Source organism: Elgaria multicarinata, chromosome 21 (genome assembly GCF_023053635.1).
Source record: "Elgaria multicarinata webbii isolate HBS135686 ecotype San Diego chromosome 21, rElgMul1.1.pri, whole genome shotgun sequence".
Lineage (NCBI taxonomy): Eukaryota > Metazoa > Chordata > Lepidosauria > Squamata > Anguidae > Elgaria > Elgaria multicarinata.
The window spans coordinates 13,448,012-13,474,140 of record NC_086191.1 but is presented as its reverse complement, the minus strand read 5'-3'; the positions used below and the strand labels follow the sequence as shown (position 1 = coordinate 13,474,140).

General features: G+C 52.6%; 2 protein-coding genes across 2 annotated transcripts; one reads left to right on the top strand and one right to left on the bottom strand.

Moving 5' to 3' along the window:
* Positions 1-5,946: 5,946 nt before the first annotated feature.
* PPP1R14B (protein phosphatase 1 regulatory inhibitor subunit 14B) lies at positions 5,947-12,787 on the top strand. Its single transcript, XM_063145625.1, has 4 exons — positions 5,947-6,335; positions 10,222-10,305; positions 10,910-10,942; positions 12,262-12,787. The coding sequence occupies exons 1-4, from the start codon at positions 6,108-6,110 to the stop codon at positions 12,328-12,330; spliced, it is 414 nt and encodes a 137-aa protein (XP_063001695.1). The 5' UTR covers positions 5,947-6,107; the 3' UTR covers positions 12,331-12,787.
* Positions 12,788-16,451: 3,664 nt separating this feature from the next.
* Positions 16,452-24,411, bottom strand: FKBP2 (FKBP prolyl isomerase 2). The gene is made up of 6 exons (XM_063145577.1): positions 24,327-24,411; positions 21,666-21,844; positions 19,341-19,453; positions 17,740-17,786; positions 17,484-17,519; positions 16,452-16,687 (listed from the first exon to the last, which is right to left on the bottom strand). Exons 1-6 carry the CDS (start codon positions 24,367-24,369, stop codon positions 16,626-16,628), a joined length of 480 nt encoding a protein of 159 aa, XP_063001647.1. The 5' UTR covers positions 24,370-24,411; the 3' UTR covers positions 16,452-16,625.
* Positions 24,412-26,129: the final 1,718 nt, after the last annotated feature.

The window sequence follows — 26,129 nt, the reverse complement described above, 5'->3', positions numbered from 1 at the left end:
GCCGGCCCAAAGCAAACCCGAAAGTGAGGGGTGGGTAGATCAGCTCCCTGCTGCTCGGAGCAAAACACCTTGCTGCTCTGGTCAGGTATCAGACATCACTTCCTGCATTCATTTACTCCGCCCCGCCGGTGCTTCCTGCAACAGGTCGTTTTACCCCACTCACTGGCACCGCTAGGACTGGAACTCAGGGCTGAAGTCCCAGGGGCCCAAATGACCAGCCAGATAGCGGTAGGTGAAAACCAACAGACCCGGGGGCGGTCATCATCACAGCCAGAAAGAGCACGCCAGAGCCCAGGGATAATGCTACTCGCCACAACATCGATTATTGCTTTCTTTTTATAGCCAGGGTGGCTGCATGCTCATTTTGTTGTTTTCACTTTAAAAGCTACTCTCGTTCTCTGTAACAAAATGCTGCCTGCCCCTAGATAAATGTGGTTAGCGTATTCCTGCATTGAGCCGAGGGTTGGACTCGATGGCCTTGTAGGCCCCTTCCAACTCTGCTATTCTATGACAGCAGAAGCAAACTCCGTCTTATTCCTTCGGTCGGGGCCAGCGTCAAGGGTAGATATGGTGGGGCGTCTGTCGAGGGCCCACATCCCAGCAGGGTCCCGCTGATAAACGCCCCCCCCCCCGGGTTGTTCTCTTCACCCCTACGACCTGCTGATTCACCTGCCTCTCGCTCTGGTGGTGAGGAGGAAGAGGAGACACCCCAGCCTCCTGCCTCACTGGCTCTCTGCTCGTCAAGCAAGCGAGTGGAAACCATGATGAGGAAGAGGAGGAGGAGGAGGAAGAGTAGCTAGGGACCATGGCGGCGAGGGAGGGGGGCCACTGAAGGTGAGTTACTCAAGGCCCCTCCCAAACCTGAAGCCCGCACTACCTGTGGTTGCTATGATTTCGGCGTGTTCCAACGTGAAACGGTACACGGCTCGGAGTATCCCATTCTTTCTCTTTTAAACAGGGTTGACCAACAGACCTAACGTACTGGAAATGCAGGAGAAGATGCAAAGCATGAAATGGCAGTTCACGCCGGAGGAAAGAAAGGAAATTTTGGTTGCTGTTATAGCCACCACTAAAATAGGCGTGGCCGTCAAAAGCCCCCACCCCACGCCTGGGAAGCTCTTGCCAGGTCTTAGCAGGGCTGTACCAGGTCAGATTATTTTTCCTGTCTGGCTTGATTTTGACTCTTTTGACCGTAGAGAAAGGTCTTCTGCCTCACCTGCTATCTGATCCTTTTAAACTGGAGACACCGGGATTCGAACCTGGGATCTTTTGCATGCAAAGTAAGGCCTGTGCCACTCCCTTAGCAGGCGACATCATCCCTGGGCCACGAGCGTGTGTGGGGTAGGCCCACTTTTGCACATACGTGCTTACCATGCTGCAATCAGAGGTGAGGAAGCCCTCACAGGAGAGGAAAAGAGGCACTCCTACAACTCAAGGAATGAAAGGAAACACTCTGTATGTGCTCAGAGGCACACTTAGCTTCACTAAAAAATAAAAATGCCCTCCACCAACGTCCTAGTTCTTTGCCATCAGAAGCAAAGGAGTCCTTGTAGCAGAGGAAAAGAGGCAGTCCTACAATTCAGAGATGAAAAGGGACACTCTGTATGTGCTCAGAGGCACATTTAACTTCATTAAAAAGAAATAATGCCACCCCATGTCCTAGTTCTAATGAAGCCCTGCAATCATCTCACCCCAACGCCCTTTTCTCTCTCTTTTTATTACAAAAATATCACCTCTTTAGAAGGTTGCAAGGTGCACGCTGGATTTCATGGGTGGATCCCTTTGTCCTATTACACAAACTGCTTTTCCACGGAGCCTGCAGGGGGAGATATGAGTTCGAGCTGATACAATAAGGCATTCCCGTCTTTTGTCAAGCCAGACAGACCTCTTTTTTTGTGTAATTTTCCTCCTCCTGCTCTTCAGTTGGGTTGCCCTGTTTTAGCCCTTTCCACGTCTGTGACAGCAAAGCAAAGCAAGCAAAACACAACAGAGGCACAAAATAGTTTGCTTCTGGACCCAAGCAACAGACCCAAGACACCCAGATCTTCTCCTTGCAGAGTTTGGGGGATGTATAAAAATATAATCGGACGTCAAGACCCTGCTAAAGCAGGTAGAGCATTTGAGGTTGCAGTGGGGCAGTTTCCTCCTCCTCCCTCCCAGTCCCCTTTCCTTTCATAGAATCATAGAATAGCAGAGTCGGAAGGGGCCTACAAGACCATCAAGTCCAACCCCCTGCTCAATGCAGGAATCCACCCTAAAGCATCCCTGACAGAGGGTTGTCCAGCTGCCTCTTGAAGGCCTCTAGTATGGGAGAGCCCACAACCTCCCTAGGTAACTGATTCCATTGTCGTACTGCTCTAACAGTCAGGAAGTTTTTCCTGATGTCCAGCTGGAATCTGGCTTCCTTTAACTTGAGCCCGTTATTCCATGTCCTGCACTCTGGGAGGATCGAGAAGAGATCCTGGCCCTCCTCTGTGTGACAACCTTTCAAGTATTGGAAGAGTGCTCTCATGTCTCCCCTCAATCTTCTCTTCTGAAGGCTAAACATGCCCAGTTCTTTCAGTCTCTCTTCATAGGGCTTTGTTTCCAGACCCCTGATCATCCTGGTTGCCCTCCTCTGAACACGCTCCAGCTTGTCTGCGTCCTTCTTGAATTGTGGAGCCCAGAACTGGACGCAATACTCTAGATGAGGTCTATGCGTCATGTCTTTTAGATTGTAAGCCTGTGGGCAGGGACTGTCAAGAAATACTTTTGTAAGCCGCCGTGAGAGCCTTTTTTGGCTGAAGAGCGGCATAAAAATGCCTAAATAAATAAATAAATAAATAAAATTAAGATCATTTTAAACTCGAAACTAAATGGCCTGTTGGGGGACGCAGCACCTCCTTTAGAAAATAAGGTGTATTCCTTCACTAGCTCCAAAATGTGGGAAGCCAGCCTGGCTGCTGTGTCTAGGGCCCTCCAATCCCATTCTGCTGAGGAGGGCCCTGGTGGTCTGCCCTAAAGTCCTACCCTCATGGCACCACTGGCCCCAAAGCAGGGCTCTCAAGGAAGTAAACCCATGGGAGCAGGCTTAGGATCAAGCTGCAAACAGGACAGCAACGGCAAAGCATTATGCTGAGATTGTACCCACAGGCATAGAAAGGATTTCCCTGGGAATCTCCCATTCAAAAAGATATCAGAGAAACTCTCTACACAAAACCCTGAAAAGCTGCTGCCAGTCTGGACTCCATTGGCCAAGGGCCTGACTCAGTTTCCTCAGTTGCTCATGCAGCTGACGTTACTCTTCTTCTCCTTGGCAGGAAGTGGCTGAATTAAGCTTCTGTTGGGGCCTAAAACCACGTGCTCCCCTCTCCTCCCTCCCTCCCCTGTAAGGATCCTGTATCTTAAAGCCGCAGAAATTCTTTTCCCAACTACTCTAGGCAGTGCTGGGCTTTATTAGTATTTGAAATATGGGTGGAGAGAGGGGGAGCAGATTTCAGACTTGGTGAGAGCCTGCCTTACCTTTGCACATTTCACTATGCGGAGAGAAGACACCCCTGCGGGGGTTTGGCAGCAATTTCTGCCCTCCCGTACCCCATGTTCAAAGGGGTAAAGTTGCTACCTTTTCCCCCAGGCAGGGCTCCTGTGCTTTTAATTGTTGCATAGCTATCAGAAATCCAGCAAGTGTATTTCTGGCCCATCACTGCATCTCTGGAGTTAATGTGGTGGATATCTGCCTAGCCCAAGGCTGTTCAAAGCAGGGAAGCCCCTCAAGAATGTTTATTTTAAAAGCACTTTTAGAATAATAAATGCTGGCCGGCAGAGATGGTTAAAAAGAGCAATTATTTTTCTGCGTTGATGAAATTTCCATTTTAAACCACGATCACAATCCCCTTGGAGTGGAAATCCCAGTATCCAGATAGCAGGCTGAGAGTGCACATACAGAGCAAGGGAAGTGCCCTATTTTATTTTATTTTAAAAATGTCTTCCTCTCTCCCTCCCTCTCTCTCTCTCTGTCTTCAATTCCCAGCCCCCAAACTGGACTTTCACCCTCTCCAGAGTTGGAAATCTCTTTTAGACTGACTAGAGTTGGAAGAAAACATTGAAAACTCTACATTAACAAAACTTGATTCAATTTAAACAGTGTGTGTGTATGTGTGTGTGTGTACACAGACAAATAGACAAAATTATACACTGTATAAATAAAACAACACCCACCGAAACCCACATATATACACACATCTATCATGTATATATGTCATAATATATTTAATGTGATATGTGTATGTGTGCATGTGTACATATATACACAGAGAGATAAATACCCATAAAAATCATGAAACACATTGGGGTTGGATTTAGCCATATTTCAAATAGACTCACTGAAATCAATGGGACTTTAATTGAGTTAATGGGTTTGCTTGAAGTCTGGCTGAGTCTGGCTCCATCCAACCCATAATATTTGTATATTTTTGTATATTTATACACTTACATATATAATCACATGAAACATACGAATGTGTGTATGTACACAGACAAAACCACACACACATACATGTATTATTATTATTATTATTATTATTATTATTATTATTATTATTATTATGTATCCTGCCTTTTACCCAATAATGTATGTTATGTATATGGCATGGGACACATATTTATGTTGTTATCACACACATGTATCATAAAACACATGGTGTGTTTTATGTATACTAATCACACACACTTAATTTTGTTTATACTCATGTTTATAATATATAATATTCATATTTCTACAGGAGATAATTAATACATCAGCCTGGCATTGTAAGGTGCATTAATACGTTAATACACATGTAAAAGACATGTATATAACACGACTTGAGTGCGAACTGAAGCGAGGCGTTTAATGTATGTTAATACCAACGTAAATAATATGTGTATAATGCAAGACCAGCCTGATCTTGTACAATGCCGTAATGTAGTATAAATAAATATGTAAAACATTAATACGAGCTCAGCCGGAATGATGCATTGATATGATGCAAACGTAATTAAAAGATGTAGCGTTGTGCCTGATATTGCATGATGCAGGAATATGTTCACACAGAGAGAGAGAGAGAGAGCAATTAAACTCAGATTAAGCTAATGTAAGCGATTCTTCCCTACTGACTCCTTCTTTTTAAAAGACAGCTAGACAGATATGACACACGGGAAGGGGGTGGGTGGGGGAGAAGGCACACCCTTATAATGGGGGGGAGAGTCCCCAGACAGAAGATTTGGGGGGGGGGGCGTTGCATAGCATCAATTGGGGACGGAGGGACAGGCAGGCAGACCCGGGTGGGGGTGGGAGGCCGAGGCCTGGGTCGCTGGACATAGGCTGGGGTGGGGGAGGAGAGGGGAGGGGGGAGGGGGAAGGACAGACACGCGGCCCCTTTAAGGGGGCGGGGTGCGGCGGGGGGGGGGGGAGAGACGGAGCCAGCGGCACCGGCGGCGGCGGCAGCAGCAGCAGCGGGACAAAGGGGTGGGGAGCCCAAGCGGATCGGAACCGGTTCGAGAAGCGAAGTGAAGCCATCGCGCCCGGAGCAACCCCTGGGCGTGTGCGCGCGCGGTTTCCAGTTTGGCAAAGCAGAAGAGGGCGAAAGAAAGAAGGCAGCAGGAGTTCGAGATCCCGGTTCTGGTTCGGTGCCGAGTGCCTTGACGTTTGGGGGCCGGATCCGGAGCCCGTGGTTCTGTCTGGACAGGGGGGGGGGAAGTACCCCAGGAACGCCCCCGCCACCCGATTCCAGGCGCTTTGCCGGTCCGGTCCGCACGTGGTCGTCTGGGGAAGGGGGGTCGGTTCTGGTTCTGGTTCTGGTTCCGGTTCTGGACTCGCCAGAACAGATCCAGATCCGCGTCTCTTTCCAGTTTCCTCTCCAGGAGAGGGAAGAGAAGCAAAGGGCGGAGGGAGGGAGAGAAAAGAGGCGGAGGGGGGGGGGAGAGAAAAAGTTCGGTCCGGTTGCGGTGCCGGTTCGGGGGATCCGGTTGTGGTGCCGCTTCGGAAGAGCCGCGAAGCGAGAAAGCGGAGTCACTCCTGGTCCTCGTCGGTGCTGCTGCTGCTGCTGCTGCGAGTCCCCCCTTGCGCTCCGGTTCCGACCCGGTTTCGGATGGCGGCTCCTTGCAGCCCGGAGAGCGGCCCGCCGGCGGCTGCGGGCCCCGGACCCCGGGTCTATTTCCAAAGCCCCCCGGCGGGAGAAGCCGCCCCGGAGGAAGAAGAAGGCCCCGTCCGGCGCCAGGGGAGAGTCACGGTGAAATACGATCGCAAAGAACTCCGTAAGAGGCTCCACTTGGAAGAATGGATCCTGGAACAACTGACGGCCCTGTACGATTGCCAGGTAAGCCTCCCCCCTCCCGCAAAACACAGTCGTAACCCCCCACTGCCCTCAGATTGCCCCATAACGCCCCCCCCATATTCCAGACCCCTAATATTCTGTCTATATTTTGCCCCCATAACCTAGATCTGCCTTCTTAGACACCCCACTATAATACCAAGATACACACCCCAATTGTCCTCTCTGGAATAATAGCCTTTGTGTGATATTCCTCCATTACAATTTCGGACTTTAAAAGGGGTTTATTTTTTATTTTTTTAAGGTCCCTGCCCCTAAGAGATTACACTCTCAATTCTGAGGAAAGAGGAGGAGGGGTGGAGTGGAGAGGGAACGGTTAATGCAGCCTCCCCCAACCTGGTGCTCTCCAGATGTGTTGGACTGCAAATCCCATCATCATCATCATCATCATCATCATCATCATCCCCCCCCACACATCTGGAGGGCACCAGGTTGGGGGAGGCTGGGTTAATGGACCCTATAGCAAAACCCCTCCTTCCCAGTCCCGCCCTCCGCATAAGGCAGGGCACCAACCCACTGGCCGTATTGCATACGCCCCTTTCGAGATATGTAATTGTAATTTCCGATCGCAGCGGTACAAAGAAAACTGTGGTGCCTAACAAAGGGAATGGCTGGAACCGTGGTTATAAATAGTCGTGGGGGTTTCCAGTATCCCTGACCCTGCAAGATCGCTCCCTATAAATTCAGGCCTCCTGCTGCCCCATGTTCTCCCAATATAACCCTGATAACCCCCATACTGGCAGTAATCTTAGACCTTTAGGGGGTGTTCCCAGTTCTACATCCTGTAACAACCACACTATAACCCAGTCCAGGGTCTATAGCAATTAAGTCAGATAGATCCTTGCCCTCTGCTTGTGCAGTCCCCAAAAAGGACGATGAGGTCTGGTGACCTGCGAAGCCTGAATACCCTGGGAGAGAAGTTCTCCCCCGTTTGACTCTGAGGAGTCGCCTGCAGATAAGGAAATCCCCAAACTGAATTTTGTAGCTGACCCAACACCCCAAGCGCATCTCCCCGTCTTAGGGATCCGGTCTGCCCTCTAAGCGATACCGTGCCCATATTGTCGGCACGGGGCCTCTTGCTTCGCTTTTGGAGGGCCTGGGCTTTCGCGGGCTGCTACGGCTCTGTGTTACCCTTCCACCTCTCTGCTGAGCCCACGGTTAAAAATACAAATAATAATAATAATAAAATGCTCGTATCTTATGGGTGCCTATGGGTGCTTTGCTGCCACTTCCATCCCCAATCAAACCTCTGCCCACTCGCCCCCAAAGATGGGCTGTATCCCCTGAGCATTCAAACTCCACCCCCATCCCACAAAATAAGCACTTTATAAAAGCTCAGTATCCAGAAGTGTGTGTTTAAGCAAGTCATCCGGGGCCCTTTTATGGGACCGGCACATCCAAGCATCTTGGGTTACCGATCCAATTAGCAACTTCTCCTCTTAGCTTTTCTTTCCTATCCCTTTGCCAAATCTTGTAGGGCAGCCAGCCTCACACCCAACAAAATGCCACATCCTCCCCCCTTTAACCTTCTGCTGCCCCCCCCCATTGCCCCAAACCTCCTAAATTCCCCCAATTCCTACCTCCCTACTCTAAAGGCTGGTGGTGAGGCCAGGCTCCCTACGTTACGTTGGCGGTGAAGGTCATTTAAGGTCATTAAATTGCGGTCCTTCTGGGCTGGGCTTAGGGGGCCCCCTCTAAGACACACGTGTTGGAGAAACCTGTATAAGATTGTCCCCTTTTCCCCCCCTGGCTCAGGCCTAAATTTTCCTCCTTTCAGTCTTGCCGCGTGTTGTGAACTTGGGGGCTGGTTTATGCAGGGGGTCGTGTTCCCCACACTCCAGGGTCTCTGCAGGGTGCGTTTCTCTGGATATGGAAACGGCCCTAGGCTGATAATGCAGCTGTCTCTTGATAAGAGCAGCTGCCTTAATGGATGGGGATTTTTTTCCCCTTTACATCTGAACAAGGAGAACCCCATAGGATTCTCATTGCTTAAACCTTAAGGCATAATGAGATTATGTTACAAACAGGGAGGAAAAGCCGGCTGTTTCCCCCCCTCCCCCACCCTTGCAACTTTGTTCCCAAAGTGTGTGTGTTTGGGGTAGGAGACGGAACCGAGGGGCCACGGCAGCATTCGAACGCAAGACTGAGCCTGATTTTGGACCCGCCGGGTCACAATGGCAGGATCGACTTTCTGCATGCCTCGGTCTCCCCTTGTGCCATCTCCACCCCCCACCCACCCCTGCCAAATTCCATCTGGCAGGCAGCCAGCCCCAGGCACTGGGAGTGCGGAGAGACGGATTTAGTCGGCCATATGGGCCTTATGTCTGAGAAGGCTAATGGGGCATTAAGTAGCTGGTCAGGGATGCAGAAAGCTTAGCCAAGGTTTCCAAAGCTTGCCTTCCAACCACACGCAAGTTTACTATTAACCAGAGGTGTCATAAATGTCAGCCTTGGAGGGGCTGGGTGGGTGACCCAATTACCTTTGCACTTATCCCTGCTACAAAAACATACCTCCGCTGTTCCCTCCGTGGTTTGTTAGTAGGCTGCACTGTGGGAGGTTCATGGAGCAATTCCCAGCATGCCTCATGCCCGATCACGCTACGTGGGGTTCATCGTGGGGAGCAGGGTTGTGGGCCCCCCCCCCCGCCCTCTTCCTTCTTAAGTTAAACCCTTCTCCCCAAATCAGGTTGGCATTTAAATCCGCACGCGTTAGAATAAGCAGCCGGAAATAATAGCGGTTGTTGTGAAGCCTGTTTTCGTAAATAGCGACACGCGGCGAATGAGGGCTCCTCATGGAAGCAAGCGTTCTGCGACTACAACCTTTGACGACCAGTGGCTGCCTTCCAAACGGGTTGGACTGCAAGTCCCATCATTCCCAGCCAGTGGAGGGCAGCTGGCTGGGGAAGGCAACCGTTCCTGGGTGGAAGCGGAGTGCCTCTTCTAAGACAGATTTATTGATTTAGGGTGTAATCCTATGCATGTTTAGACGGGGAAAAGTCCTAGAACTCCCCCCCCACCTCTAAATATGCACAGAATTGTGCCCTTATTTAATTTATATCCCGCCTTTCCACCCAAAATGGTGCTCAAAGACCATACTCCCCCCCCTCTAAAGTATCTGCATTAAAAGCATCATAAAACCTTAAAGAAGCCTCCTTTTTAATCACCAAGTGTTTGTTTTAATCTATTAATCTGACGAAATGACTTGAGTTTTGCAGGCCTGGGGGGGAATCTCTTCCCTGGAGTCTGGAGATGGAAGCGGTCTCTCTTCTGTCCCTCCCACGCCCATTTCTGGTTCCCACCGACTGCGTATCAGGCCTGAGAGGGCGTACTGGGAGTACAGGACTGAGACAAAGCGCAGACAGACACTTGTAGGCTGCTAACAGAGCCCCATCTTAGCTGGTTCTTGTGCAGTTCTGGGGAAGCAGGGGACAGAAACCCTCAACAGGTCTGTCTCCTTGGGAAGGCGGAGAGAAGGCGCCTTCTCCTCCCTCCGACGATACCCCGTTACAACCCTCCAGGGCTCCAATAACGGAAGGGAGTGTGGGGTTAAAATGAAACCTACACGCTCCGTCTCCCCAGCCTTCTAAAAGCCGTTCATAAGGGAACCGCTGCTAAAGGAAATGGGTGCAAAGTCACCCTTTGCCCAATGTAATTCGAACACTGCAACCTTGCCCTTCATTTGAGAAGTTGCTTTTTCTTTGGGGTGTGTGTGTGTACATAATTCCTACCCATCCCTCCCCATGGGGCCGTGGCCACTGTAGGGAAAAGATTTACGTGTGGGGCCCCTTTCATACTCCTTAAAGTGTGCGGCGTTAAAAAAAAAAGGTTGTTTTAGGGGGGTGTTTTTAACTCTCCCTCCCACCCCTTGCAGGAAGAAGAGATACCTGAACTAGAAATAGATGTTGATGAACTCCTGGATATGGAGAGCGATGAGTCCCGAAGCGCCAGGGTGAAGGTAGGAGCCCAGGGAACCTGGGAGGGTGGTTCCTGCCACCACCCCTGCTAGAAAAGGGGGCTTTGGGGCAGGGCAGCCCCTCACCTGGGGACAGCCAGTGCCTGAGGGCCAGATTCAGTTTGGGAGGGGCTCTCAGGTGGGCAGGGTCAAAACCAAAAGGGCTGATGCCACAGTACAGTACAATACAACACACATATCCCGTACACCAGCATGTTTAAAGCACACATTGCCCGTAACTAACCCTTAGGAGAGACGTTGAACCCTTTTCAATTGGGGAGGGGGGAAGCGGCACAAAACCCAGGGAGCCCCCCCCAAAAGCTGGCGGCTGAGGGAAAGTGGGGCTGGAGGAAGGGGGAACCCCAGAGAGGCAGACGGAGCTTCTAGGCCTGTAGCACGGCGGGTAGGCCCAGCTACTCAGCAGACGGAACGGGACATCAGAGAACCCAGAATCATTTTTGGGGGCTGTGAGTTGGGGTCATTCATTTTTGGGGCCCTCCCCCCCCCAAAAAAAACCTCAGGATCTAGCCAGGGAGTTACAGGTAAGCTCGGGATGTAGCTCAGTCCAAACTTTGGTGTCTGTTTCTCTCTGTGTGTGTTTAAACAGGAACTCCTGGTCGATTGCTACAAGCCCACAGAGGTGAGTACTTTTCCAGCCAGGTGCCCCCTTTACCTGTTGGAAGCTTATTCCCACGTCCTTCCTCCCCCCCCCCCCAGTTGCTCAGGGCAAGGGAGGTGCAGCTCTCAAGTATCTCATTCCCTTTCCCAGCAGCTGCTGGGCCTGGGAAGACAGAAAGACAGCAGCTGCCTCAACCTCTCTGCCTTCTCCTGTTCCTCTGCTTCCCCGCAGCAGGGAGTAAACTCCCCCCCCCCTTTTACAGCACCTGTTATAGGAGACCCTGAACCGCTGCCTCCCCCACCCCGGACGGCTTCCCTCAATCCGAGCCTACGCAAGCAGGGAAGTTTGGGGAGGGCTCCTCCCCGTGAAAGCTGCTGTTTTGAACGCGGTGACTTCATCAGAAAGACGCTGCTCTTTGCAATCTTTTGCCCCTGGGGTAGGAGGGAACTGGAACTGAACAGCCTTGGCTGGATCAGGCCCAAAGATCGTTCCGGTATCGGGCGGAGAGATCTTTGGCTTGCGACAGACGCTTCCAGAAAGCTCACAAGCTGTTTTGTCACCAGCACCTGCAAAAACTGGGGCGCAGAACGTTTTTCAGGGCGTTTTCCCTTTGAGAGTAGTTCTCGGGGGGGCGCTTCCCGGCAGTGAGGGGGCCCCAGAAGTGAAACGGGCGAGGGCAAAATACCAGCATTGTTTAGCTTTAAGCTGCTTAATGCAGGTAACTAAGGAGCAGCATTGCAACATTTTAGAACTGGGGGAATCAGAACCCTCAGACGGCAGGATTTGTTCCTGAACTCTTGAGATGCGCGGTGGAGGTCTTGAAGCCGGTGCGGCTCACGAGACCTTAAAAACCTCTTTGCCACAATCACCGTCCAGATGCCAGTGGAAAATCAACAGGGCAGGACGACGCTATTTGGTGTCCTTTCTCTTGTTGGCCCCTGGCATCTACTATTCAGGGATAGACTGCCACTAATTATGGCAGTTCCACTGAGCAACCGCAGCGATTGGGGGGGGGGGGAATGTAATTTCCATTTACAGCCACCCGAAGCCAAGTAGACATTGTGTGGTGTTTTATCATTTCTTTAAAATTATTTCTCCGCTGCCTTTAAGGGTGGGACGGAGCAGCTGGGCGTTAATTACGTCCTGAATTATTGGGGGGGGGGAGAGATTTGAATTCTTGGGCAGCTTAAGAGGAAAAGGCCACGGGTGTGTGTGTGTGTGTGTGTGAGGTGGGTGGCAAGGAGCACAGAGCGAGTCCAAAAAGCCTCGTGCTGTAATCTTGGGCTCTGGCAATGCTGCCGCCGCCCCCGTGACACCTCTCTTTTCCTTCCCCTTCCTAGGTTTTCGTAGCAGACTTGTTAGACAAAATCCGTGGAATGCAGAAACTAAGCACTCCCCAGAAGAAGTGAATGGCTGACCGGCGACGTGTCCCATCGCTGCCCTCTCGTCCTCTTCGGGGAAGTTTGTCATTGAGACGCTGGCCGCTCTGGGTTCGAGGGGAAAGGGCGCTTTCACAGGTCTGGCGGAGAATCAGCTACGCACCCCCCCCCCACCGCCCCCTTCTACAAGAGAGGGAAGACTCCCCCCTCCCTTTTCGGGGATGCTTTGATAATCAAACCTATCCGGACATCTTTTTAGCAATATCAGCCTGTTCCTCCTTTCTTGTTCCCAGCGCCACAAGCAGAAAGGGTAGAAGAGGAACCCTCGTTCTCCAAGGGGAGAGAGGGCAGGGGAGCAAATAGCAGGGTCTTGGCGTTTTCTTTTCTTTTCTCTCTCTCTCTCTCTTTTTTTAGAACACTTGGGGGGTTTTTGGTTTATTTTTAATTATTGTGTTTTTATATAAATTTAATAAAGACGCTTTGAGAACGGGGGGTCTGGCGTCTGCGTCTGGGGAAAAGGAAAGGGCGTTTGATGTGGGATCGGATGTAATTTCTGAAAAATGTATGGAGGGAGAGGACGTGATTTAACAGCCTGTTCGCTTAGAGAGTGAGTGTTTCCCACGGACGCGTGTGTGTGTGTGTGTATACACCCACACAGACTGGGCGTTGGTGCGACGTTCCCCAAAGTGGATGGGTTGGACTGTAACTCCGGTCATTCCCAGCACCATTGGCTGTGCTGGGTGGGGCTGATGGGAATTGCAGTCCAATCCACGCGGCTGGGTTAGTGTCCTGGAGGGAGGCCTCAGGAGATCCCACATTCGAATGGGGCCGTGAAGCACAGCGCGTGACCGCATCTAACCCCTTTCCCTCAGCTGAGCCTACCTCAAAGGGGGGTGGGTTTGGATAAAACGCCGGGGAGGGATACAGATTCCAGCCACCCCCACCCAGGCAGGCGACTCACGTGCGGCTTAACGTCTTGCGCTACCTGTACTAGACAAAAACGAGTCCGGTTACGAGTATTATCGGGGGGAACTTCGGTTTCACGCTGCCTGCCGTGAAGTCTTTTATAAAGAAGTGGAAGTACCTACAGGCATCAGTGCAGAGCCCCAAATCCCCCAGTTAGCAACGCAGCTGCTCCCGTCCCCGTGGGGCTGCAGGCAGCGCCTCCCCCTCCCCACCCCCCATCTGTGGCTGAAGTCAGCAAGGAAAGAATGTCATGGGGGCCTGGAATTAATCGGCCCTCGTGCTTCCTGCCTGAAGTCACCAGGCGGCCGTTGAGTAAAACTGCCCGCCCTGGCCTCGGGAGCTAGCGCCTGGCCTGGTTTTCCACGTGGCTCTGAGGCTCAGCCCTCCCCAATCTTCCTGGCACCTCGTTCAAACCCAGATGCGGCCTCGGAAGGGCAGGGAAGGAGGCCAGGAGGCACTTTGCAGCGCCTCGCCGCAGACTTGGAACGATGGTTCCCGGACCACGGGGCTCCCGTCCCAAGGAGTGGGGCAGCCCCACCACCGCTTGGGAGGGGAAGCCGGCGTGCCCACAAGCTCCGTCTTGCAAGCCAAGCTGGGTTTAAAAAAAAAAAAGGCGCGGCTGCTTCAGGGCTGGGCTGCGGCTCCTTCGCCACTCAGGCTGAAAGGGCAGAACGGCCATTATTCTTGTTCTTTAAGGTGTCTCCTGCGTTGACTTCACCTTTATTGCTGATGGAAGGAAGATCCTTCTGCCAGCAAGCACCTTCCCTGCCAATCCTGCTTGAACCAAGAATTCAGCGTTCCCCTGCGTTGGCTGGGGGGATTCTGGGCGTTTTCATCCAGACACCAGCTTGGGGAAGCCTGACCTAAGCCGACTTCACAGTGTGGCCGGAGCAGAATTTAACGAAGGGGACACACTCTCCTTCCTATTTCTTATTCTTATTATTTGTTACATTTATAAACTGCCCCATAGCCGAAGTTCTCCGGGCGGTTTATATTGATTTGGGGTGGGGTGTGTGTGTTCCCCTATTAATAATGGATTTCTGGTGGGTAAAAGTCCCTTCGAAACTAGTATTGGAACGACGTGGCGAGAATCGCCAAACTGGGAGGGCGTGGGGGGGAAAGAACTCAGAAGGGCGACGATGGGCCCTGCTCAATATGATTCTTCGTTCCTCCACAGTGCTAGCGGGAACCATTGTACCCCCTATGCAAATCGCTTCACTGGCATGATTTACGGAGGTCACAAAATGAGGCACAAATGCGATCGTTAGGAGGATTTAAAAGAAAAAAGGGCGGCAGACACGCAGCCTCAACTGTCCCTTCGTATACTAAACAAGGGGACGTGGAGGACGCTTTCTCCGCAAGCGGCGCGTTGCCTAAGCCTCTCCGTGTGTCCCAGGGGGGAGGACCACCAGCCGCCCCTCGGAGCAACCCATCCCGCCCCGGGGTCCGCGAGTTTCCGCTGCTCTGCTTGCAACTTCTGTTCTCTTCAAACACTAGACAATGCTGGCCGCCTTCCAGCGGCCTTCGCAGCGAGCCGTTTTATCCGGAGGAGCACGCCCCGGGCCTCATCAACGTTGGATGCTCAGCGGCGCAAGCTCAGCTATGCTCCATACGCCTGGAACGGCCGACGTCTCGATTGATTTAAGCCCCTTCACCAACCCAACTTGTCTCGGAGCCGGGGCAGCGTCCTCCTCTTTTTGCCAGGCCCTTCGGCAACTTAGCCTGAGGGGCCCCCTTACTCCCGAGACAGGTGCTGAGCCTAAAGCTCAGGGGGTCTCAAACTGGACCCACGGGGGTCCCCCGAAGGCCTCATTCCTAACGGTTCAGTGGTTTCCTAGGTTTTATGCATTTTCACAGATTCTAAAAGGCCTCCTAAGACTTAAGTGACTGGCATTAAGAGCTTTAAGCTAAACTAAGCATTTTCTTCCTCCCCTCGTCTTGGGCTGTGTCCATTTTGTCTTCAGCCCTACTCACCAATGGGATGCGTCCCTCCCCCACCCCCACCAAGGGCTGCTCCAAAATGGAACCTGGCCCATGGGCTGAAAAGAGCTGCTGCGGCCCCTGCTCGAAGGGAGGTGGGGGCAGCGGCGTGGGGACATGGACCCTTGGGGAGAGGGAATCCTCCAGAATACCAGGAGCAGTCACAGGAGGATTCTGGGATGCATGGCTTCCACCAAAGGTGTACAGTAGCCAAGCTCCTCTGGAGTCTGTCTTCACCGGAGAGGGAACTTGGCCTGTCTGGGGGCGGGGCAGGCCGTCTTTGACCCGGTTGGGGCCCACGGAAAGCCACACCGGAGGCTTCTGGGAGCAGGACCCTGTAAGCTGCTCGCTGCACATGCAGCCTTTCCCGGCGTACCAGTCTGGGCCTGCCGCTGGGTGGTCTGTGTCCTGCTAGTCCTGCGGCTCAACACGCCCCCCCTCCCCACTTCCTCTGACGGTCAGCTCAGCGAACTCAATGGTGTCTGCTCTGCCTTCCACCTGAGCACATTGTTCCTGCTAAGACAAGCACGGTAAATGCACCCAGCACGTCGCTATTCGTGAATAAAGGACTCCGCCTTGCGGGAGAGGAGCTGCCAGGAGCCACCTCCAGAGCAGGATGGCGAAAGGGCAGGCATTTTACTCAACAGCAGCAAGGGAGGGTCCTAGCGTGGCCAGCCACAACGCTGCCAGGCCAGGCCGGGCGCCAGCACTCGGCACAGGAGGGCTCAGTATTGTCGACTACAATCCGCCGCAGCACTCAACAGCCCAAGGCAGAGAAGCAGCACCAGCCCTGTTAACCCCAACATCGAACCTGGGACCTGCCTCGCCCAGAACATGTCCTCTTCCACCCAGCTCAGCTCCCTCCCCAGGGGGCGAACCTGCTCCCACCTTGCTGAGCCACGGCCAGGGATTGCAAAGGCCCTGTGAGGACGGGCAACAGCTGCCTTTACGGAAAGACAAGGCGGCCTTCCAAGCCACTCCTGCAAAGGGCAGCAGCAGCTCTGGGGCGGAGGCCTTCTCCCAGCTCCTTCGAAGCGGCTTTAACGGGACGGAACCCGGGGCCTTTTTGTGCGCAGAATGTGGGCTCCGCCGCTGAGCCCGGGCCGCTTCCTCACAGACGCCAGACAAGCCCAAATCGATCCCCACCCTCGCGTCGTAGGATGGCGCTGCCCCAGCGTCCCACGGACAGGTAGCTCCTCTGGCAGTCACAGTACAAATCTGGTCTGTGCTTTTATTTGGCCCAATCGACGCACAACAATTCCAGAGTCGCTTCTTTGGATACCTTCCCTGTCTCTCTTTCTCTCTCTCTTTCTCTGCCTCTCTTACACCTCTCCCCACGTGCCCCCCACCCACCCCCCCGGTTTCCCAAAGAGATGTAGCTACAATTCCTGCCGTCGTTCGATCTTCAGCAGCTCAACTTCAAAGATCAACGTTGCACCACCTGCAAAAAAGGGCAGGCAGAGAGAGAAATCAAGAGCATTGCGCAGGGAGGGAGGGTAGAGTCACTAGTCTTCAACCCACCCGCCCTCCATGGTCTTGTCCTGGCATTACAAAAGACCAGCCCGGGGGGGGGGGGACTGGATGAAGGATAATGTAAGTCAAGGGTGGGCAGAAAGGAAACCTCCAGGTGTTTTAGACTTCAAGTCCCAGAAGGTCTGGAAACGAACTGGGCATGTTTAGCCTGATGAAGAGAAGATGGAGGGGAGACATGAGAGCACTCTTTAAGGACTTGGGAGGTTGTCACACAGAGGAGGGCCAGGATCTCTTCTCGATCCTCCCAGAGGGCAGGACACAGAATCATGGGTTCAAGTGACAGGAAACCAGATTCTGGCTGGACATCAGGAAAAACCTCCTGACTGTTAGAGCAGTACAACAATGGAACCAGTGACCTAGGGAGGTGGTGGGCTCCCCCACCCTAGAGGCAGCTGGACAACCATCTGTCAGGGATGCTTGAGGGTGGATTCCTGCATTGAGCAGAGGGTTGGACTCGATGGCCTTATAGGCCCCTTCCAACTCTACTATTCTATCATTCTAAGGCCCTTGCAGCATAGCCAATGGCCAGGAATGCTTGGAGTTGGAAGTCCAAAACTTCTGGACATCAGCTTTCTGCCCAGCCTTGATGTAAGTGATGCTCGAACTTCATTCAGGGAAGGACAGAGGAGGAGGAAGTAGCAGCACACAGAGCTCTGGAGCACCGATTCAGAATCCCGAGAAAAGGGAGGGTATGCAAGACTCACCTGGGATTTTGGGCGGTGCCCCTCGGTCCCCATAACCTGTGAGTGGAAGGGACAGAAGCAAAGTCACCCAAGAGATCCAGACGTGGCGCTATGCAAGCCCAATCCACCCGTGTTTCAGAAGCTTAGTGGTGGGCACTTACAGAGGGGGCGATGTGCCAGCACCTCACCACCTCCCAAGCCGAGTTCTCCACAGGTGGTGGAAAGGGTGATCGCATCCCCTCCTCCCATCCCATAACCAGACTATCAGGCCCCTCACCCAGCTCGGAGGGAATCACCAGCTTCCTCTTCTCACCTTCGCACATCCTAGAAGGACCAAAGGAATCGTGTAAATGGTATAAACAAGCAAAATATATGGTTTCCCTATTTTTGCACTAAAAACGATGCAACAAACAAGGAATGGATCCTAGCAAGAAAACACAGGTCTATACGATCCAATCTGGGCTAACAAGACTACATCGGATATTAACTAGTGTGAAATATGTAAGACAGATCACGAGCCTGTGATTGATACCCTGATGAAACTGCAACTCTCAGAAAACTTGAAAATGTTCCAGTTTTGATTACTGATGAAGCGTGGAAACGGTGTATTATCTGGTATTACCGTCTAGTTATAGTTAAAATGGAAACTCTCCATGTTTGCTTCTGTCCATTGTTGCAGAGTTATAATTAATGAAAGCCTTCTGTGTCTTTTTTGGTTACAACTGCTAAGGCTTTTCCAATTCATGTGTGTGTTCTACTCTTGCTATAATTAATGAAAGTTTCACTTAGATTCGCTACTGTTAAGGTTTTGATTAGCTTGTGGTACTACACTGTGTAACAAGTCCTGTGTTATGTAACCAGCGGATATGAAGGCAGATGATTATCATTGAGATAGAATTTAATTTTATGCTATTATAACTCACACTGACTTATTAAAGGACTATTTTCCTTTTGATCTGCCCCATACTGTCTAACACAGCCTTCCTCAACCTGGGGCACTCCAGATGTGTTGGACTGCATCTCCCAGAATGCCCCAGCTGGCTGGGGCATTCTGGGAGTTGTAGTCCAACACATCTGGAGCGCCCCAGGTTGAGGAAGGCTGGTCTAACATATTTCACACTAGTTAATATCCGATATTGTCTTGCTGGGACAGATTGGATAGTATAGACCTGTGTTTTCTTACTAGAATCCATTCCTTGCTCCTAAAAATAATGCAGGCTAGTATTTTACTCAAGAATAATTTTCATTGAACTCTATTATTTATTTGCTTATTGCATTTTTATACCGCCCAATAGCTGAAGCTCCCTGGGCGGTTCGCTATTAGCAAATGTGTACCCTGCGTTTCCCCTCAAAGGAGCCCAAGACAGGCAGCGATATAATAATAATAATAATACACACATAATTCACACACTTCTCAAAAACCATCAAATCCTAAATTAAAAACAAGCCCAACACAACATAGATGAAGCATAGGCAGAAACAGGAGATAAAAACATACCGATTAACCAGGTAAGTGTGCATGTTTTTAACAACTGGCGAGAACAAATGGCGGCAAAAGATCATTAAAAAGGATGTCAGTCCAATCTCCTGGGGCGCCTTGGATAAAGGCAGGCTACACAACAGAGCTTTTTCTCTGAGGTTGTGCTCAGGTTATGGAACTCTGTTCGTTATTAAAGACTCCCGAAGGGAACTGGCAAACGCTTTGGAGTCGGTATCATTTGGATCAAGCAGTGTGAGAAAAGCGAGACAGAGCCCACTGGAGACATTTTGACTCGATCCTTCTATATTCTGGGTGCTCCAAAGCGCGCCCCGTGTTGCTGAAGACACCCTGGCCTGGTTTTAGGCCACCCAAAACCTCTGCTGAAAGCCAGAGTTTACCCAAGCAGGCCCTGGTCCCAGCCTTTAATGACTTGTCCGGTCCCCAAGGAGAAGACAAACGGCTGATCACGAGCCAGGCTGCTATCAAACTCCGTCCCGTCTTCCAGCTTTCCCTGCAAGGGAAACGGCGGTGGGAACGAAAAGCGATGTGAGCGAGTCAGCCGTGGCTTACACTCACACACACAGGAAATCCTGCACTAGACATCCCAGAAGCAGCAGTTGCCCTCCTCCAGCCTACAGAGATAAGGAATTCCAGGGTGCTTCATCCCCCACCATACACAGTGACTAACTAAAGCCAAATTCAACACATGTTAAGTCTATCGCTTGGTGACGCGCAGCTCGCTGTAAGGCTTGACTCATGAGAAGAGCTCTGCTGACGAATTGGACTACTCAGACCTCTAGTCAGGGAAGCACCCACCACTGCCCCATTCACCCCCAGCCCCGAAGGGCTCCCCTGACCACCCTCATCTGCAGTGTAATCAATACGGATCCAGGCAGACTGACTCAGCATAAAGCAGGCTGCTTGGTTCGAGGAGGGGGGCTATGGCTAGAGCACAGTCTTCCCAGGCTCACTCTCCAGGCAGGGGTGGGAAAGATCTGTGCCTGAAAGCAGGAAAGCCGCCGGCGTAGAGACAACAGCGAGCGAGGTGGGCTGATGGGTCTCCCACCTAGGGTCATCTGGGTTGCCGTTTCTTGCATTCCCCCTGAGAAGCACTACTACACTTAAGGGATGTTTCGGGGTGGGGGTGGGGGGGACAGCAGGGGACAAGGAGGTTCCAGAAGCGTCTTTGCCAAGAGGGATCATGGCAGTGCTGGTCAAAGAGCACGACGGACCAAGTTTGCAGACGGTTGCCTCACCTGAACAGCTCCTAGCCCTTCCCTTGACCGCAGAGTCTTTGCTTTGTTTACATAGATGGCTTCCTAGCCACGTCTGCTTTCTGCCTTCCTTGCCTTGCTCAAGAGGAAGTTTCCCTCTGGCTGAAGGGAAGGCAGAGAGCAGAAACGGCTGGGAAGCCTTCTCTAAAATAAAGAGGCTCTGCGGTTATCTGTGGTCAGGGAAGCACTAGGGGCTGCAGAGCCAGAGGAGCGGGAATTGGAGTCACTCTGTGCCCTCTGGCGGGAGCCCAAGGGCTCTCAAAGCTTGCCCCTACCCCCCTTCGAGCTGTGGATGTCCAGTCACCCGCCATCTAACACCGCAGTCATCAAAGCGCGAGTCAGGAAGGGCGTGTGGCTGAAACACAGCAGGGCTGTGCGAAGGGGCAGGAAGTGCAACATGTCAGCTTCCTGAAGAATCCCATTTTTTTTTTTAAAAAAAAGAGCTATGTTTCTAGTCCTTGTAACGACAAAGAGACACATGAAAGCATGCGGGAAACTCTTTGTGAAATCCTAGCAGCTGTAGCAATTGCTGACAAAGAACTGCAGTGGTCGGGGGGGGCACAATTCCCTTGCAAGAGACAGATAGAGAGAGGAGGGGGCATATAAATGGGCCAGCTGAGAGCTCCTTCCCTCCTGCTACCAACTGTCTCTGCAGAGACCACCAGTGAGGGAGGAAGCAGCAGCCACCTCTCCATCGTGCCTGGGTCCAGCTCCAGCTGAGAGCCCCCTCCCTCCTGTTACCAACTGTCTCTACAGAGGCCACCAGTGAGGGAGGAAGCAGCAGCCAGGCACCTCTCCATCGTGCCTGGGTCCAGCTGAGAGCTCCCTCCCTCCTGCTGCCAACTGCCAACTTTAACTGCTGAACTTTGCAACTAAGATTGTAGTGCCTGAATTTGCTTTCCTTTCCCCCCTCCTCCTCCTCCCTCCCAATCCCCTTTCCTTTTGTGTCATGTCTTTTAAATTGTAAGCCTGTGGGCAGGGACTGTCGAGAAATACTTTTGTAAGCCGCCGTGAGAGCCTTTTTTGGCTGAATGGCGGCATAAAAATGCTTAAATAAATAAATATATAAATATAAATGTGCTCAGTTAACACAAGGTGCCAATTTTCACCCGTCACTGGGTCACGTTGGTGGAGACTTCTCTTTTATTTTGTTCAACGCAGCCCTGAGCTCGGATCACCCTGCCTTTTAGAAAAGAACCGGAAACTCCATCCACCCGCAAACATCCGCACACTCTCCTGTTTGGGCAGTCGCTGTCTACTGTCGTTGTGTTAGGTTCCGAGTTACCCCCCCCCCCCCCGAGCACAAACGACGATTTCAAAGGCCTTCCCCCTTTCCCTGCTCTAGAAGGCTTCTGGGGAAACGCCCCAGCAGCCTCCCAGGTCTCAGAGAAGCTGGGCTAGTGTTGCCCACCCCGGCTGCACCCTGCTCAGCCTACCAGCAGCGCTCACCGTGTAATGCATGTGGAGCACGTCCCCCTTGCGGGACTTGATGGGGCAGTTGTCTACCCGTTTCTTGACTCCAATCTGCAGCTTCCGTTTGCCTTCCGTGCTCAGGGCCGGCGAACATAGCGCCCACAGCGTGAGGGTGACCAGCGTTGCTGCCCGGCTCACCTGCATTGCGGAAGCCCCTGTAAAGACACGGACTGGTTAGCAGGGGAGAACTGTCCGTGGTGGAAGCTCACACCGCCCTGACCACGGAGATACGGGAAGGGATCGGTCTGGCAGCTCCCAGAAACACAGGTGCGCGCTCTCTCCCCCTCTATGTACAAGGATGGAGAAATGGGGTGGAACACAGCTCATCTGTGTAGCCCGCACCGTGCCGGCTAGGACACGGGCTGAACTCCAGGTAACCTCAGCCCTCAGTACCTGCTACCTTGCAGCAATTGATCTCTCCATTCCTCTAGCCCCACATCGCCAGGTCAATTTCACGGAGTGTTTGCTACTTCCTATGTGGGTGTGATGGCATCCCTCCCAACCAGCACTGTGTATGTTTCGCTCTCAGGAATGCCACACCCACCAGTCTCGGGTGTGGGGGAAGCAGGGTCCCCCTGAAAGAGGGGCACAGATCCCCTGCTTCCGTGTGGCAACCAGCAATCATTCCAGGCATATTTAAGGCTCTACGCACACCTAGAAACAGACTCGTCCATCAAATTAGGGAGGGAGAAACCTGCATTTCTAGGGGAACTATCATTTGATTTCCAAAGCACTGGTTGCCAAATACTCGGGCGCCCCAGATCCTACAAAACTGACGGCGGTGCAAAAGAATGTAAATACGTCCTCTGTGCTGCACCGCTTAAAATGTGACACGTTTCCCTCTTGTCCCCAGAGGCTAGGGGCAAAGATGGAGGCTACAGGTTGGTGGCAGAACACATGCTTGGGATGCAGAAGGTCCTAGGTTCAATCCAACCAAAGTAAGTCCGGTGGGTGGCAGAGCTGGGGAGGAGCCCTGCCCTGCTGTGAATCGGAAGAGATAGAAGCCTCCCCGCATCTTTGCCCCACCGGGTTTTCATGCACGGTTTCCGTCCGTTCAGACTGCCCAGACACCCCCGTCCCCGGCTCCTACCCTGGCATGCAACAGGGGTCTGGGAGCCCCCCCTGAAGACTCCGGACCCCGACTTACCCGGAGGTGCCTTGGCCAATGCTCCCTCCCCTGTTGGCGGTGGCAGCAGCAGCCACCAGATTCTCTCTTGGGGATCCTGGGCTGTCTCCACCCCAGTCCAGCAAGGTCTCTTTGCTCCCCCCACCCCACCCCACCCCACCCCACCCAGCCTTCTAGACATGTTCTCCTCCACCTGAGCTCTGCTTCACCTCACCCCCTTCTCCCCCGCCCCACCCCAAGTATAGGGTGACCCTACGAAAAGGAGGATCTTTAACAGTTGCATTGAAAAGGTAAGTTCAGCAGGCGTCATTTGTATACATGCAGCACCTGGTGAAACTTCCTCTTCATCACGACCGTTAAAGCTGCCCTCGTTTAAATCCGGCCACTGTAGCTTTAACTGCTGTGATGGAGAGGGCATTTCACCAGGTGCTGCATGCATGCAAATGACACTTGCTGAAATCCCCTTTTCTCTGCAACTGTTAAAGACGCAGGAGCCCTGCCCTCCTTTTCATGGGGTCACCCTCCTCGCTCCCTCCCGGGCCCCCCACCCCCCAGCCCACCCCTAGGACACCCCATAGCCCCCCTGGCCTCGCCCCCCTTTCCCAGGGCTGCCCCTCCTGAAGGCCCAGACCCCGGCTCCCTCCCCGTCCCCGTCCCCGTCTTCGTCGTCCTCCTCCTCCTGGCTGCAGTTGGTGACCTTGGCCCAGACCCACATGACCCCTGCCCCGGAGGGGTCCCGCACCTTGTGCACCCAGACATCCCCCGGGCCCCCTCCGGCAGGCGCCGGCTTCTCCCTGGGGATCCAGACCTGGCTGAGCTCGGGGGGCCGCCGGGGCCCCTTGGCCGCCGGGGCCCCCGGCTTGCTCTGCAGCCACGTGCTGCCGGGGGCCCTGGCCGGCTGCTCGCGGGGCAGCCAGACTTGCGCAGGAGCCTCCGCGGGGGCCCGGGGCCACCCCCGAGGGGCTTTCCCCGTGCCCAGGGAGCGGCTGCGGCTCACGCCGGACGCCTGGGTCCCCGCCTCGTTGGGGCAGCCCCCTTTCGAGGAGGCGGAGGAGGAGGAGGCGGAGGCGACCCCGCAAGACTCGCAGAGGCCCCCGTACCAGGAGGCGCCCTTCTCCCGCCTCGCGGCCCGGCCCCGGTGCGCGCCCCCCTGGCCCCACGGCCCCGGCTCGGCCTGGGCTGCCCTCCCGGGCCCCTCGGACGCCTGGGTCCCCCCCGCCGCCGCCGCCGCCGCCTCCCCCCAGGACACCTGGGTCCCCACGTCCCGGAGCTCCAGCTTCCTCAGCCCCGAGGCGGCCTCCGGGCCCGGGAGCCTGGCCTCGGCCCCACACGCCCCGGACTCCTGGGTCCCTTCCCCTTCCCCCTCCCCTTGCGGCTGCCCCCTAGCTGGACCCCTCCCCTCCGCCGGCCCAAGCCTCCTAGGCGCCCCCCTCCCGTCTCCCCCCCTGTCCTCAGGACCCCCCATCCCCCCCTCCTCGTCTTCTTCTTCTTCTTCTTCCTCCTCCTCTCACCTCTCCTTTCCTCACAAGATACCACCCTCCCTCCTGCGCGCATGCGCCCTCCGCCGCACTGATTCACTCGCCGCCATGTTCCCGAGAAAGCCTTTAGGGCCCCGTCACGTGACGGCGCCTCGTTATGGTTTAACGGCCGGCTCTTGATCCAGAGAAAGCCGTTGGGCCCCCGTCACGTGACGGCGCCTCGTTAGGGTTTTATGAGGCTTAATAACGGCCGGCTCTTTCTTTTTAACAAGAGATAGATTGGTGTGTGTGTGTAATCTAGGCTTTAATTAAGGTTTTTCAGTTAAAATTATTTCACATGTGACCAGGGTAAAACGTCACTTCCGGTCTGAGATGGAGGCGTAGGGAGCTTGAGTGTAAACACTCCCCCTGGTGGTAGAAGAGAGGAGGTAGCCTTCCTGTAGTACTAGTACTACCGTATTTCTTCGACTGTAAGACGCACACTAATTTCAGTACCACCAACAGGGGAAAAAACACACCCTAAAACACACCTGCAATTCTAAGACGCACCCCATTTTTAGAGATGTTTATATGGGGGGGGGGAAGTGTGGTTGTTCCTAATAAAGGTATTGCCCAGCTGTAGATCTTGACAGTCTTTTAGAATTTATTATTTATTTATTTAGAATATTTATATACCGCTCCCCATTGAAAAATTTCGGAGCGGTGTACAAGGTAAAATGAAAATAAAAACAGAATAAAACAGTTAAAACAAAATTTAAAAAGAAGCAAAAAAACCCAACAACAACACAGAAATCCAAGGCTGCATGTTAAAGAAAGGCTTCTTGGAATAAAGAATTTAAAAAAGCAATAAAGACTGATCTATTTCGGCAGGCCTATCCAGCGAAATTTTAGAATGTTTTAGAATGTACGCTGTTTTAAATCAGTTTTTAATGTGTTTTATATTCAGTGTTGTTCCCCGCCTCGATCCAAGTGGAGAGGCGGGTAAGAAATATATTATTATTATTATTATTATTATTATTATTATTATTATTATTATTATCCCTATTCAACGTGCAAAAGTAGTAAGCAATGATGATCAAGCTTGCCCTCCCAATGGCCTCTTTTTCAGAAGTTGTACCCATTTCACAGGATGGGAACACAGAGGCAGAGAAAGACGTAAAGGTCCAAGACCACCCAAGCGAAGTCGGAGAAAGAAATGTTTAGAAGCCAGCTTTCAAACAAAATCTCATTATGCTCCTTAACAGACATGAACCTGCCTGCAGAACTCTTGACTTGTAGGCCCATGTGACTGGGTACAAAACCTTGATCCTTATGACCCTTCCTAGTTTCAGTTTCCTTTAGAAACTGACCTCTAAGGCCACATAATCTGATGTGGTATTTTGACCCTTCTAACCCCATAGAATGCCTACAATTCATAACAACATCCTGTTCCCTTCACACAACCTCCTTGACCTTTTGGATTATGTGCACACAATGACCCTTTTGTGATGTGATCGTGTATAATGTGATATCACCCCTCTCCCCCCATTTCCCCTGTGTTGTTCTAATTTAGTCAAGATAGTACTTAACCGGCAACTTTCATGCACCCCAACTTTCTGAGCACCCTGCGTTATTACTCTCCCACCCCAAATAAGTTGATTTTGACAGTGTAAGCAGCTCTGGACCAAGGAAGAAGGGCCGACCAAGGGCAGGATGGATAGATGATATTCTGGAGGTGACAGACTTGACCTTGGGGGAGCTAAGGGTGGCGACGGCCGACAGAAAGCTCTGGCGTGGGCTGGTCCATGAAGTCACGAAGAGTCGGAAGTGACTGAACGAATAAACAACAAAAAATTT

Coding starts and splice junctions, on each gene's coding strand:
- FKBP2 (XM_063145577.1), bottom strand. CDS start 24,369: ATGCGCGCAGGAGGGAGGGTGGTATCTTGTGAGGAAAGGAGAG. Junction 19,454..21,665: donor TGCTCCACATGCATTACACG/GTGAGCGCTGCT, acceptor TTTCCCTTGCAG/GGAAAGCTGGAAGACGGGAC. Junction 17,520..17,739: donor GGTGATTCCCTCCGAGCTGG/GTGAGGGGCCTG, acceptor TTCCACTCACAG/GTTATGGGGACCGAGGGGCA.
- PPP1R14B (XM_063145625.1), top strand. CDS start 6,108: ATGGCGGCTCCTTGCAGCCCGGAGAGCGGCCCGCCGGCGGCTGCGGGC. Junction 6,336..10,221: donor CGGCCCTGTACGATTGCCAG/GTAAGCCTCCCC, acceptor CACCCCTTGCAG/GAAGAAGAGATACCTGAACT. Junction 10,306..10,909: donor CCCGAAGCGCCAGGGTGAAG/GTAGGAGCCCAG, acceptor GTGTTTAAACAG/GAACTCCTGGTCGATTGCTA.